Source organism: Zootermopsis nevadensis, unplaced genomic scaffold (assembly GCF_977971745.1).
Source record: "Zootermopsis nevadensis isolate Lab colony 2312 unplaced genomic scaffold, Znev_1.0 Znev_ptg000001l, whole genome shotgun sequence".
Lineage (NCBI taxonomy): Eukaryota > Metazoa > Arthropoda > Insecta > Blattodea > Termopsidae > Zootermopsis > Zootermopsis nevadensis.
The window spans coordinates 5,444,968-5,459,588 of record NW_028259133.1 but is presented as its reverse complement, the minus strand read 5'-3'; the positions used below and the strand labels follow the sequence as shown (position 1 = coordinate 5,459,588).

Below are 14,621 nucleotides of genomic sequence, written 5' to 3'. Positions count from 1 at the left end.
CAAATTCATGTCAATGAAACATGCGTAATTGCAGAGATGACTGTATTTATAATTTTTATTCAAAATAAGCGATATAAGAATTGCGATTTAGTATAAGAATCAGTACGAGATACATTGTGAAACATAAATAATAGTAAAATATATTTTTTCACGTTTTGACTTGCCGGTTTCAAAATCGGCCTTATTCTGAATCGGCGCAAATGGAGGGCTACCTGTATAATGCTATTGATGGAGGGGTAGAAAATTTTGACATGAAAATTAGGGTGAGGTACATAACATATTGTACATCAATAAGTAATTGTTCATATATGAACAGAAACCTCATGATTTTGTCTTTAAGCACATGTCATTACATTATAAATTTTCTGAAATGTTTATGGTTGTCTTCTGGGTTGTAGTCTGGTGGAAGTTTGCTGACATTTCAGAAGTTCTTACTGTCTCCACTCTCAGGGTGATGAGACAGCCATCTTTGTACTCACTGCTGTGAGGTTCTCAAATCTGACATATTGGCTCCAAAATTGACACTAAAATTTAGTGTTGCTACGGATGTAATATTATGTCGAACAGTGGCATGTGATATGGAATGATTACTGTACTCAGTATGTTGGATAGGCTTTGAAGGGTTAAGGTGATTGTAAATGAAAACATTTTCTCAGTTTATTCATTCACGTGTTTACGTGAGTGCAAACTGGTTTCCAGTTTCTTTAGCCACCTGTTAAGATGAATATAATTGAAGAAGACTTTTCCATCTCCATTCGTCTGTCCATGTTAGTGGAAACAGACATTTATCCATTTTTCTGGTCACTGTCAAGGTGATTAGGAAAAAACTATTGATTTTAATATTATATATCTTACTGTGTTGTAATATTTTTTTCTTTTGTGCCTGCAGCTGTCTGCACCTATGGTTTTAGGAATGGGATCCAGAACATTCACAGGAGCAATTCAGAACAGTCCAATGGTTGCATTTCCAAAATATAATAATTACATGCTTGACAGGAACAAGTTTGATGTTAGCTCAAGAGTTCTAGTCCCTTTACACCTCTTGGGTATAAAGTCCTTGCAGCAAGGTAAGGGTTTTTATGAAGGGTTTATAAGTACCAACATTTTCAAACTTGAACTCTGCTTTAAATGTAATTTTAAACTTCATATTTGACTAGTATTTATTTTTCTTTGTTTTTGTTTTTTTTGTTACTCATTGTTTATTTTCTGTTTACTAAGAACAGAAGAGTATATCACAGTGAAAAATCTGGTGTTTCACATTGTTGATACTGTCATCATTCAGTAGGTCCTCAATTTTAAATGCAGATAGCAGATGTTAATATAAACCACTTACTAGTTAAAATTATTCGTTGTCAGGACTTTTTCCATCGTCTATTCTTTAAAATCCATTATGTTTCAGAGGCTGGTTCTGTCTTCGTCTTCAGATGGGGGTACCTACTCTGTTGGGTCCCTTAGATAGAGCTAGTCTCACCTGAAGACGGAGACAGAACCAGCCTCTGAAACGTCGTGGATTTTAAAGAATTAGACGATGGAAAAAGTCCTGACAGAATAATTTTAATTGTAATCTACCATCATCAAAACCCTTTAGAATTGAATCACTTACTAGTGTTGGTACAGTTTCTAAACAGCTATGAAACATAATTTGAAGAATGCTACGTAGTTGAGTTTTTTTGTTGTTGTCTTTTTAAGGACTTCATTCTATTTGAACAAATGCATTCTTAAGACATATGATATAAAAGAAAAACTGGGAACTGGTACCGGTAATCAGGAGGACCTGTAGCATGCCATAAATAATTAGACATGACCTATACAGACAGAACCTACTATTTTCTAAGAACTAATCTGAAATATAATCACAGAAACGCACACTGTGAATGAAAGCTAGGCGTAATGTCCACATACTGAAATTCTTGAAATAATACTACTGGCATTACATATTAATTTATTCTAATAATATGTAATTTTATGTAATTTTTGTGGTATGTAAATAGTCATTAAGTAAATCAAAAATAATTAAGAGAACCATTTTGTTTCAAATTAAATAATTTTTAAACTGCTTTTGAGTTGTGCTGCCTACAGAATGTTATTTTCATGGCCAAAGTCATTTTGTGAAGAAACTTGCACCATTTACTAGCTTATTGGCATATTCATTTATCTTAGTTGATGTACTTTAATTGCTTCCTTTTTTAAAATTCTTTTTAGTTTTATTTGTTAATTATTTTAAATTTTGGAAACTGTTATGTGTATGAATGTTTCAGGTGAACTTATAACTAAGCACAGTTTGAAAGGGAGTGGTAAAGCAGTTCTTAGTTATACTCACTACAGAACAGCTGGTTCACTCCTGCCAGAACGTTATGATGAGACTGTCAGCCAACGTTGGGGCATTGAACTTCGTGTTGGCTCCCCTGTCATATCATTGGCCGTTCTTGTACCAGTAGAAGAGGGAGAATTTGCTGAAGGTAATATAGGAGTGTTCGGTGATGCTGTACTTCCTGAACAATAATGTGGATAAAATCCTGGAGCTGGTTGTAACTACTTTATGGATCATTCCATGTCAAATCGCACACTAAAGTACAATTTCCAAATTATCTGCCTCAGTTTTCCATCGAACTTTGTGAGTTTCTAGACTATAGTGACAAGTCTTGCAACAAATTGTTAGCTGCCTTTGCCTGACAGTAAATCAGCATCAAGACTTAAGAATTTGCAAATAAGAATTAAATTTGTATTATTTTAGGTTTTCACAGCAGTGAGTAAGAAATATTGCTGTCTTCTGGGTTGTTGCGCTGTGTGGTATGGTAAATATCCACCAATGTTTCATCGTCCTGATGATGGAGGCAGAATGACCTCTGAAATGTTGGTGGACATCTAACATACTACAAGGTGCAACAACCCAGAAGACAGCAATCTTCAAGAATTAAATCTAAAACTTCTTGACGATGGTGAAGAGTCAATTGAATAAAAATTTTCTTGGATATTATCCATCGTCTAGTAAATATAAAACGTAAAACGACGTTTCGGAGATGGGACTCTATCTCCGTCTTCAGGTTCCTACACAGTTGGGCCCACTAGATAGAGCTAATCCCTATCTCCGGACAAAGCAAAAAAGTGAAAGTCCCGGAATAAAAAGACATCACCACCATCTTTTTATTCCGGGACTTTCACTTTTTTACTTTGTCCGGAGATAGGGATTAGCTCTATCTAGTGGGCCCAACTGTGTAGGAACCTGAAGACGGAGATAGAGTCCCATCTCTGAAACGTCGTTTTACGTTTTATATTTACTAGACGATGGATAATATCCAAGAAAATTTTTATTCAATTCAAGAATTAAATTTCTCTACATGACGGGTTACTTGAAGATTGCTATAACTTTGGTACTGTATATTCTGCAAGACTCATTATATACTTATTTTAAAGTTATTGAATGCTCTTGCCAATGGTGTATAAGAAATTAAATTGGCAGTAGCTACATGGAACACTGTGGTGGATGGTAAATGAAAGAAATTAATGTAAAATATATTTCTTCAGTTTCTGGCCCTTCCTGTGGTGAGTGTATAATTCTAAAACTCTTAATATGAAAATAATGTGGATCCATTTTAAGATAAAATTGTCCCTCTACTTCAGCATGGGGAAGGTGAAAAAATATATGCACAATATTAGTCAGAAAGCCTGAAATGATGAAAGCACTTCAGAGACCTACGTGGGAGTGGGATAATATTAAAATTGAACATAAAGAAATAGGATGTGAGGGAGCAGATTCGATTCACAGTGGCTTATGATAAAGTGAGTCACTGTCAGCTTCTTGACAAGGTCTGTGCTTCATGGTGTTAATTGTTTGGGGTTTTTGTTACAGAAGTAAATGTGGTAGTACATTTTAATGAGTAGTGATTATGTATGAAAGTGATTGTAGGAGAGATGTGCAGTAATAGATACAGTGGATATTTGGTGTACTTTATGTGATGAGTTGTTGCAGAATGAGGGAAGAGTGAGGAGTATCTGAATTCTCAAAATTAAAATTGAAATGAAAGATGAATGGGACATGGCCTTTTCATGCTGTCTTGCATGCAAAGAACATGTAATCGTAAGGAACTACTATGATATTAGGTATTTTAGATTTGTATGTTCCAGCAAGTTGAGGTCAAACTAATACTGTATTTGGTTTTATGTAACATTTCACATTGTAGTAATGTTTTTTAATTAGATCCAAAGAAGTACAAGCTCCTGACAGACAGTGGTGTTCTGCCTATGCCAGTCTTGTTACGCCTGTGGTTACACAGTGACCTGCAACCACTGTCACCAAGATCCAACCCACAGTGTGTTCATTGGAGCACTGCCAGAGGGTATGTGTACCACAACCAATCTTACTGTATATGTAATAATGTTATGTTATATGTTTGTACATAACAGTGAGCAAATGTTTTCTACCAGACACACAACAGCAAATGCATTATTATTTAATATGTATGGCCTATGTTTTGGGTTATCAGCCTGCGGCTCGCGCCACCTCTTCATGTGGCCCATTTAATGTATCAGTAACTTAAACTAGGGCTTTTTGTAAGGCACTGAAAATCAGGGGCAAATGCCCCAGGTTCCACGATTTAGTATCACAGTATTTGTTTAATTTTGTACTTTTAACAAGTTTGACTTTGTTGAGTGGTGAGTTCATTGCTTGGTAGGACTATGGTGTCCAAAATATTTGCTAGAAGCAGGTGGCTAAGACCCCTCTATGTTTTAGTAAGACAGCAGTTATTTACATCAAAGGAGTTTGTGGCTTCTCACCAACAGATGTTGGTCGCCCTTGGTGGACTAGTGGTTAGCGTGCTTGCCACTGGACCCAAGGTTTGCAGGTTCAAACCCGGCCTAGGTCAGTGGATTTTTAAGGGTGATAAAAATCTGTAGCACAACTTTTTTCAGAGGGGAAGTAAAGCCAGCAGTCCCATGTCGTAGATTTACAGCATGTAAAAGAACCTTACAAACATGAACGAGATGTTTCATAAGCATAATTCAGCAGCCATTTCTTACCCAAGTTTCTTCTGATTTATTACTAGATGGCTCTAGTAGACAAATCAGGATTGAGTAAAAATTGTGCAGAGGCAGTGGGCTGGTCACTCACTACTCATAAATGCACACTTCAAAAGACAAAAAAATGTCCCGCATGGGAGGAGGCCAAGGCTCGACTTCAGGCTGTTGTGCCATAGAGTCAGTCAGTCATCAACAGTATTATTCCACTTATGCCACCTAGTTTTGGCAGGGGGAGGGGGAGTTATGAATTGTTTAATAGAATTGCAGCATGTAGTGTTGACACTAATCTTCAAATCTCGGAACAAGTGCAAACTTGACACTGTTTTTAAATTTGTCATTAATTCTTTGGAATAACTACAACTTTTATTGACTGAACTGCAGTGTGACTGAATTTTGCATAGTAGTTTCAAACAGGAGGCTTTAATTAACTTTTATGCTTCTTTATGTGTATATCAATTCTCTCTCTACTAACATAAGTTAGCATGACATTTGACTATTGCATTTGGTAGCAGTTACACAGCATACGAACAGGGTTTTTCATGTATAAAGCAAACAAATCAAAGTTCCATTCCAGAGTCGCTGATGTACATTTACATGATGTGATGCAAATTAGTATTTTAGAAATGGAACGAAATGTTATTAATTCCCTTGCAGAGTAAAGTCAGACCATTAAGGTAGGTAAATTTATGATGTTTTTATTGTACTGTTCAGATTTGGCTGTGTTGGTTACAGTAGAGATATTTGAATGTTTTGGCTCTTGTAGCACATTATTAGTATATACATCAATTTGACCTGCTTGCCTGTAAGGTTGGTCACCCATACACCATCAGGAAAGTCCAAGATAGGCAAGAGGGTTTGTGATTGAATGGGACACATCAGCTATTGGCATATGCTGATGATGTTAATTTATTGGGGGACGATGTAAATAAAATAAAGAGGAACAGAAGTTTTACTAGATGCTAGTAGAAAGGTGGGCCTAGAAATAAATTCTGAAAAAAACATGTACAAATGTTAACAGGTTTGGAGAATGGTCTCGGGCAGGGTGTCAAACAGAAGTGCCTGATGATTGGCATATGTCTGTCACAAAACCATTCCTAGTCAACTGTACCTGTAACCATCTGTCTACATTTGCAGTGTTGGTAGATCTGGTTGACATGCAGGTATGTAGTTCTGACTAAAATGGACAGTTTCTTGGAATGGTTAAGCAATTATTGATAAAACATTGCTCTCTTGCACTAATAACAAAGGAAAATGCATGATTCGCATAAGAAACTGTCTGCTTATGTTACCGTCTTATACATATTTCATGTACACAGGGCTTAACAAATCCATGATGAGGGGAAAATTAAGGCCTATTGAGTGAAATGTTATGAATTTCTTGGTCAGTATTTTCTCCTGTTTTTTTTAATGTTCCCACAGATGACACCAACATATTTGAATATCAGGATGTAGGAAAAAGATTAGAATGAAGTACAATTAGCTGATAGTGACTCACCTCTCCAGTGTGCAGATAAATTGCAGTTTACCGACAGTTGCTCACAATTGCTTTTTGTTTGAAAGAAATGTTTTGCAAGCAAAGTTTTTGTTTGACTAGTGAACTGAAACAATATTTATTGACCCCTGGTTATGCACATGCAAATAGCAGGCAGTCATAATAGAAATTTTAAGACAAACAACATGTTTCTGCAATAAAAATATTTATAAAACTGGAGGCTGGGCTTGAATGTGAGCCCTGTTCCACGACACCTTGGTTCAACACTGCATACTAATTTTATAACGACAAAAGAAAGAAACAGTACCCCAATTTTACAGGTACAGATTGGCATTATTCAGGGTCCATCAGACAGTCTGAAAGTACATTGACATTCTACTTGGAATGTAAGGTGTAGGTATTAATGTTTTTATGAGATTGGTAATGAGAAATACATCTCATGTAGTTATAGACACAGGGACATATATACATTGCATTCACTGATAAAGTTGAATGCAACTGTCACTTCCTGGGTTTTGGCAGAAACTGGTATAAAATAAGTAATTTGATTATATTCTTTCTATGTAGCGTTGGGAAAATCTTGCAGTACAAAGCAGTGAGTCAAACAGTTCCAGCTGGGAGCTGGAAAGTGACAGTTGTGTTCAACTTTTTCAGTGAAAACACTGTACTGATGTATGGTTTTTAATGTATAGTTGAATCTTACGGTTTCAAATTGTTTTATTGATGATTGAGAGTAGCTGGCTCTGTACAGAGTTCTGTGCTAGTCTTTTTTCTTGATGATAAATCTTCAGGTTCTATAATGCAAGCAAGCGATGGCTCATAGATTGTTAACAATACTTAATCAGCTGCTGAGTGAAAAGTATATGCTGAAACATGCTTTGTTTTTCTCTTTGACAGTACATTCCTGATCCAAGTTTATCTGAAGATGTTGTGACGTACGGAGCATTTTGCCTAGCACTCCCATTGCTCTTAGCAACACTTCTTATTCTCGTACTGATACGTGGTGTTGAGACTAATTCTAATTCCATACATAAGAATGTGGTGGCATGTGTGTTTCTGGCTGAGTTGGTGTTTTTCATAGCACTGAAAGCCAGGAAGACCCTGGTGCTACATGAGGTAAATTACAGTGTGTTATAATTGCATGTGATCTGTATTGTGCAGTATTTTCTCATTATAATGAATGATTTATTGATACACATGTAATTGTAAATTTAAAAATATTTCTGAATCATGGCCTTGTGGATTATTACATTGTGTTGTCTTGTAGATTAGTGTTTCTCAAGCTGCAAGTTTTAAGCTTTTTTCATAAAATTTTTATTTGCATATTGGAGTAAGAACATGAGAAAAAACTGTACCTTTTATCAATATTTTAGTTAGTCTGTATTCTTCTTAATTAGTTGGTCAAAGTGGCAGTGCAGTCTGAGGCGTGGGCCTTGTGCGCTTGGACACTGGGATCGTGGGTTCGAACCCCACTCAAGGCATGGATGTTAGTCCGCATCTTTCTGTGTTGTCCTGTGTACAGGTTGAGGCCTTGCGACGGGCTTGTCACTTGTCCTTGGAATCCTAACAAATATCTAAATAGATCAAGTAACCTCTGTGAGGAGGCCCTATGCTTCATATAGGATTACTTAATTAAAATGTGTGACATCATTTTGGTGAGGGGTCTGGAGTACCAAAGAGGTTGAGGAACATTGTTGTAGATGGTTACGAGTGTTTTTGAGGAAAATGTTACTTCCATATTTAGGGGAAATTTATAGAAATATCTGGTTTGTTAATTGTGTATAGAAGTCCAGTGGTCTCTGTAGATATAGAATACATATATCACATCTCTGTTCTTTTGCATGTGCAGTTTCCTTGCAAGATGTCAGCCATATGCCTACACTACCTCTGGCTCACAGCCTTCACATGGACTCTCGTGGACTCAATACATTTGTATCGCATGCTCACAGAGATGCGAGACATCAACCATGGTCCCATGAGATTTTACTACACGATGGGCTATGGACTACCTGCTGTGGTTCTCGGCCTGTCAGTAGGTGTTCGTGCGGATCAGTATGGAAACTTTTACTTGTAAGTCTCTCACAATATTTTAGTGGTACAGGAGAACAAATTTTATGTAGCTGCTTTCGTTGTAAGCAGATCATGGTCACACTACTTGTAGCACAGTTATGTTGAAGATATATGAAAAGTTAGTATTAGGGAGACAAAAACCATAAAGTCCAATATATCTGTGAATTGTAATTGCAAAAGAGCAGGTTACTCAAATACTGTTACAATATGTGGCCCAGTTTTCTGTTATAATATAAAACTCTTCACAATATAATGCAAACATAGAACTGTCATCGCACCACCTAATAGAATGTACAGGAAGTAAATGCGGGTTAACCGGCTTAGTATAAAAGACAGTAATGTTTAGTGCTAAATGTATACTAGTAATGCTAATGCAACAGTTGGTTTGGTTAGCAAAACGAATATTTTATTTATCTCCTCCTAATGACAACAAACTTTGCTATGTCGAAAGGTCTAATTATAAAAAGTACAAAATTTCCCCTCTGCAATATTCATAAATACACCTGGACTTCTCCAGATGGTATAACACACAATCAGGTAGATCAATATTTTAGTAGATAATAGAAGGCAGACATGTATAATTAATGGAAAGTCATTCACAGGAGCACATTGTGACACTAACCATTATCTGGTAAGAATCAAAAGGACACTTTTAAAACCCAAGGGATCATTTTTGGACATTTTTGTGCAAGGTTTTTGTTTAAAAAATGCATAGTTTGTTATGCCAGTTTTAAAGCGTATGTGTGGTGTTACAGATTTTCTCTTTTCAAACTTTCTTAACTGTTGTGTAATTCATGTTTGCAGTTGCTGGCTGTCTATCTATGAATCTGTAGTGTGGAGTCTAATTGGTCCAGTGTGTGCAGTTGTGCTACTGAACCTTGGAGTGCTGGTTTTCTCTGTTCGGGCTGCGTTTACCCTCAAAGATCATGTGATGGGGTTTGGGAATCTCAGGTAAGACTGCATGTATAGTTTTTGAAGTAACCAAATGACTCGTGAGCAGTTCACTGTGCATTGCTGAACCTGCTTCTTATACTCATCAGTGTTACATACCTGAAGTCCATGTTTAATCAAACATGGACTTCAGGTATGTATGTAACCTTTGCAACCTGTGATCCTCATACTTATATTTAATATTACAGTGAAACTTCATTTATTTCTCAAAATTTTCTGCTTGTAATTATTTTAATAATCTTATATAAATATGGAGTTAAAACGAGAAGCTGAGAATAGGGTAAAATGGAGAGCTCTTTTTGGGCAGAGCAATGGACCTGTCGTCAGACAGAACACTGAATAATAATAATAATATTATTATTATAAATATAAAGAGTAATTATTGTATAGTAAACCTCTGAAACATCGGTAAATTTCTACCAGACTATACAGCGCAAGTATCCAAAAGACAGCAATCTTTAATTTATTAATGTTAACACAGTATTTTCTAATGACATTTATACTTCATAAATAATTAACATAAATGGTTAACAATTTTTTGTAATGTTGTGTTGTGAAAGGGAAATTGGCCAGGGTGAAACATTGACAACAAAGCAGGCTGTGGAGTTGGAGTCAGTAAAAATGTACTGACTCTGACCTCGATATAAAATCTTTAGAACACTTTCGCTACCTTGTGAGCCTTTGGCAGCCTCAAGCTTCAGGAGATTCAATGACGTGTTGAGCCACATGGTGTGGGAATAATGCTTTGTAACTTTGGCTCTGGTACCTTAAGAATACAAACTGTCTACAAATCAACTGATTTTTGCAATAACCATTAGACGTTTATTTAAATATAGGTTATAAGTCTAAAAAGTATCCTGATGATTCATGTGGTGGTGATGAAATCTCTTGTGGTACCATTTACGATTTTAGTAGGTTTACCATTATTAATACATATGAAGGTTTTAGTATTGACTCCACAGCCCTGTAACAAAGAGATGTTTTATTGTAGGGTACAGAGTTTGTTTTGCTTTGCTTTGCAGGACACTGCTGTGGTTGTCAGTAGTTTCACTACCACTTCTTGGCGTGGCGTGGGTTCTGGCAGTTTTATCAGTTAGTGAGAGGCTACCTCTTCTATCTTATCTTTTGTCAGTAGCAGTTCTTGCACATGCCATGTTTGCTCTTATTGGTTACTGTTTCCTGAATACACGAGTTAGGCGCAATCTCTATGTGTCATTGCTGCGCTGCATTGGTAGAAAAGTTCCACTGGACTCATCTGAAGTGACTACAGGAGGTACAAGCAGCTACAGTCACCAAGGTGGTGCTGCCGGCCAACAGCATTCGGTAGGCAGAATTATATTTTATTTCAGTTTACTATTATTTGTTGTATATGAGTTATCATAATTTTTCCATTTGTGCCATTGTTTTGGTGGGTGCCTAGTAATCCAATGAAATAGACCTGTATCTAAAAGTTTTAGTTGTTATGGTGTGTAGAATAAACTTTTTGGAAATATGACAAGCGAAACTTTTCCACATCTCACGTAGAATACATGCCAAGGAATGACTCACAGTACTCAGTTGTCATTTATTTGTACACCAACTGTCACAGCAGAACTCAACAATCTACAGTATTCAGATAAAAATTAGATTGAAGCATAAACATTTTCAAAAATAAAACTTCCAACTGCTTAATCAATGTTGCAAATTCATTTAACTTGTATAACATTTCAATAAAATGTGTCTTTCTCTAAAGACAATATTGGAATCTTTGAACGCATTTTGGCAATACAAGTAATATGTGGTTCCAAAATCTCAAACAAAGCACACAACATGTATTTTTCACAATGTTCTGATGTCAAAGTATGAACAAGTATGAATTATTTTGTAAAAGAGGTCATTGCTAGAAGTTTGTGTGTAGTCCCTGCACCCAATAATCCCCCCCCAAAGCAAGCCCTGGCGTGCTTCTGGATGACTGTGTTATTTTGTTATGGTTTAGGCATAGCTCTTGATTACACAATTTCATGTTCAGCACACATTAAACATCAGCTGTTTTGTGCTATACTGATATTACATAATAGAAACAAATGACATATGAATTGCAAAAACACATAATATTTAATGTGGCACGATGTGTTCGGTTTCTTTAACACTCTTAGCTGGTAGTATTCAGTTAGGCCTTTCATTAAGTAAGTAAAGTTTTGTGATCGATTACTATGTTTTTCAAATATATATTTATTATTCAAGTCTACTATGTTTTTGTTATGTCCATTTCATAATTGTGTTTGCTGTATTGTAGCGCTCAGCTCTGGCATATCACAGTGGTGGCACTAGCATGGACCCATCACGTCGACATGTTGGAATTTCAGCGTCCAGCACCACGAGTCGTTCAACCACAAAGACAAGCAGCAGTCCATACAGAAGTGACACACAGCTGCGTAACACTTCCACTAGCACTAGCAACTATAATTCAACTAGTGACATGCCGTCCTATATCCGAGGCTTTGATTCAGCACTCCACAGACACAGAGAAGGTGGCCTACATTTGTAACCTTGTAATGAATCTCTTGGAAGAAACCTGGTTGGGCATTGATAACTGTTGTTTTCTTATTTACGGATTGTGAAATGGCATTGGGGTTTTCAGGGTTCAATCTCCCCTCTGTTAACTTTGTAGAATACAATTAGTAGACTACATGCCTAATACAGTGGCATTTCTAAACATGCTTATTAGCAGAATAATAATTTACAGATTTATGTGGTATTATTATTGAAGAGACAGCATAATGAGCCACAGTGCTTATTTGTAATAAAACGTGTTTGAGAACAGATTGGGTAGTCTGCATGCTACTGTACAAAGCAAAAGCTGTTATCTAAAACTCTTCAAAGTATGAGACAAAAAAATTGGATTGAGATATGTTTTTAATTAATTTGAAGAATTTGAGACTGGAACATGCCTGCATTGCATTGGGAGTTCTGGGAAGTACTTTCATTGAAGCTGAAGAATATTGCTATGCGTAACATAGTTAAATTGATGGCACATAGAATATACATTTTGAAACAAATTTCTCATTACATGCCATACTATTTACATTGGACTTTATTGTAGTGAAAATAAATTTCTCAAACTTTTCTTATACCAGTTACTTGGGCCAAGAGAAAATCACCCTCTGAACTCTTAGTTATTTTCAGACCTATGGCCTAAATAGTGCCATTGTAGATCATAATTTATGATATAGAACTAAAGTTTAATCAGTACTGAAGCAAAATGTTTTCTGGACATTATCCATGCACATTTATTAAAGCTCTCTCCAGTTGGAAATTACCCTCTCATCCTGATAACCGAGGATAAAATTTTAGCTACCCACAAGGAAAGGGTTAAAATTATTTTCTTTGAATTTCAATCTCCATGTAAACAACAGCTAATTCTTAATAACTGATTTGCAGAGTTTATACACAGGGTGATTCAAAAGTTTAGGGCCAAACTGAAGGAGCGTATAGAGGGACTCAGAGAGAACAACTCTCGAATAGGAATCCATGTCCTCCGAAGTTATCCTGAGTCAGTCGAGGCCATTGACGATAAGGAAGTCTGATAACATACCACTGAAATAATCATAATTTGCTATTCTCCTACTAGCTTAATTTTGTTTTTTTATTATTAATGTACAAGGATTACATTAGCAATCGTACAAACCAAATTTATAACAGGTGTTCAAACTGGTGTCCTCCACATGTGCATGTCCCTGAGCTCTGCAAAAGTGTATCGTTCCATTTCATGTAGCAGTGAAGGCAAAAAGATTATGAAAGCAGCAAGACACCAGTCACTATCAAGTCACCAACACAAACAACCCAGGAGCCTCTGCGCTCACAAATAACCAACACGAGACTACAAAAGCAACAATACACCACTCATTATCAACTCACAAACACAATGTAAACAGCCCAGGGACCTCTAGAATCTGACGGAATATGTGTGATTCAAAATTAAGCTAGTAGGAGAATAGCAAAGTATGATTATTTCAGCGGTATGTTATCAGACTTCCCTATGTTCAATGGCCTCGACTGACTCAAGATAACTTCGGAGGACATGGATTCCTATTCGAAAGTTGTTCTCTCAGAGTCCCTCTATACACTCCTTCTGTTTGGCCGTAACCTTTTGAATCATCCTATATATAGGACGTATATGTATAATGTAAAGACAAACAATATATAAAGAATATATCCTGAAGTTGTCAAATGTTAGAGACTGAGTAGGCAGAAAGATGATATTCTAAAAACTGTTTATCCAGATTCATGGTTGCCATTGTTTAATGTTTCTCATTAAATCTCAAGTTTGGTTTTTATCACAGTACTTGTCCATTTTGAGAGTAATTATCATAGCTTAGAAGGTACTTTAAAAAATTATGAATACGTCAGCTGTGATTATTTTGTGTTCGTATTATGCTTGTAAAATGCAGGTACTTCTTTTAAAATATGCTCTACTTTCCAATGTTGCACATAGTTTATCAGTGAAGAGAACCACAGATTATAATATTTATAAGTGTCAGAAGAAATTGAAGGTGGAGAGGTGAAGGCTGACAAAATTGAACAACTGTGTTTCTTCTTTGATAGTGTCAGAGGAGAGTCCAACAAGAGCACGTCGCCAGGAGTCTGATTCCGACTCAGAAGTGTCAGTAGATGGCCGCAGTCTGGAGCTGGCCTCCAGTCACAGCAGTGATGATGATGAATCTTCCAACAGACATCAGCATAGAGATGTTGGTAAGGCAACCTATAATGTTCCTCCAGGACTGACATAAAAAATGAAAGTCTGAGCGCACACTACTAAAGAGAAAAAGAGAGTGTAACATGTAGAACATGCAAATGTTTACTCTCACAGAAACAACGGTACTGAGAATACAGTAACAGACATTATTTGATGCATCAGCTTCTTAGTGTATATCAGCCATGCACTGGATCTTACACACAGTCTAGCTGGCCATGCATAATAATAGCATACTACTGAACCTTTATCTTTGAGCCAATAAAATCTTCGCGGGCAATCAGCCGCGTTAACTGGTTACCGTAGTAAACCGATGGAAGCAGAGTTGATTCCCGAAATGTTGGTTTACTACGGTAA

The 14,621-nt window shown here is 36.4% G+C and overlaps 1 protein-coding gene across 7 annotated transcripts in view; it reads left to right on the top strand.

The window, feature by feature from the left end:
* Positions 1-14,621, top strand: part of stan (Protocadherin-like wing polarity protein stan) — a 124,744-nt gene that overhangs the window by 84,607 nt on the left and 25,516 nt on the right. For all 7 annotated transcript variants that reach the window (XR_015537074.1, XR_015537083.1, XM_087355817.1 and 4 more), the window contains exons 36-45: positions 890-1,067; positions 2,259-2,459; positions 4,199-4,337; positions 6,038-6,179; positions 7,409-7,627; positions 8,361-8,581; positions 9,386-9,532; positions 10,555-10,855; positions 11,808-12,042; positions 14,117-14,263. Coding sequence is in view for 5 of the 7 variants with exons in the window: in XM_087355817.1 (XP_087211943.1) it covers positions 890-1,067; positions 2,259-2,459; positions 4,199-4,337; positions 6,038-6,179; positions 7,409-7,627; positions 8,361-8,581; positions 9,386-9,532; positions 10,555-10,855; positions 11,808-12,042; positions 14,117-14,263 (1,930 nt within the window). In the remaining 2 variants the exon portion in view is untranslated. The remainder of the gene's footprint in view (positions 1-889; positions 1,068-2,258; positions 2,460-4,198; positions 4,338-6,037; positions 6,180-7,408; positions 7,628-8,360; positions 8,582-9,385; positions 9,533-10,554; positions 10,856-11,807; positions 12,043-14,116; positions 14,264-14,621) is intronic.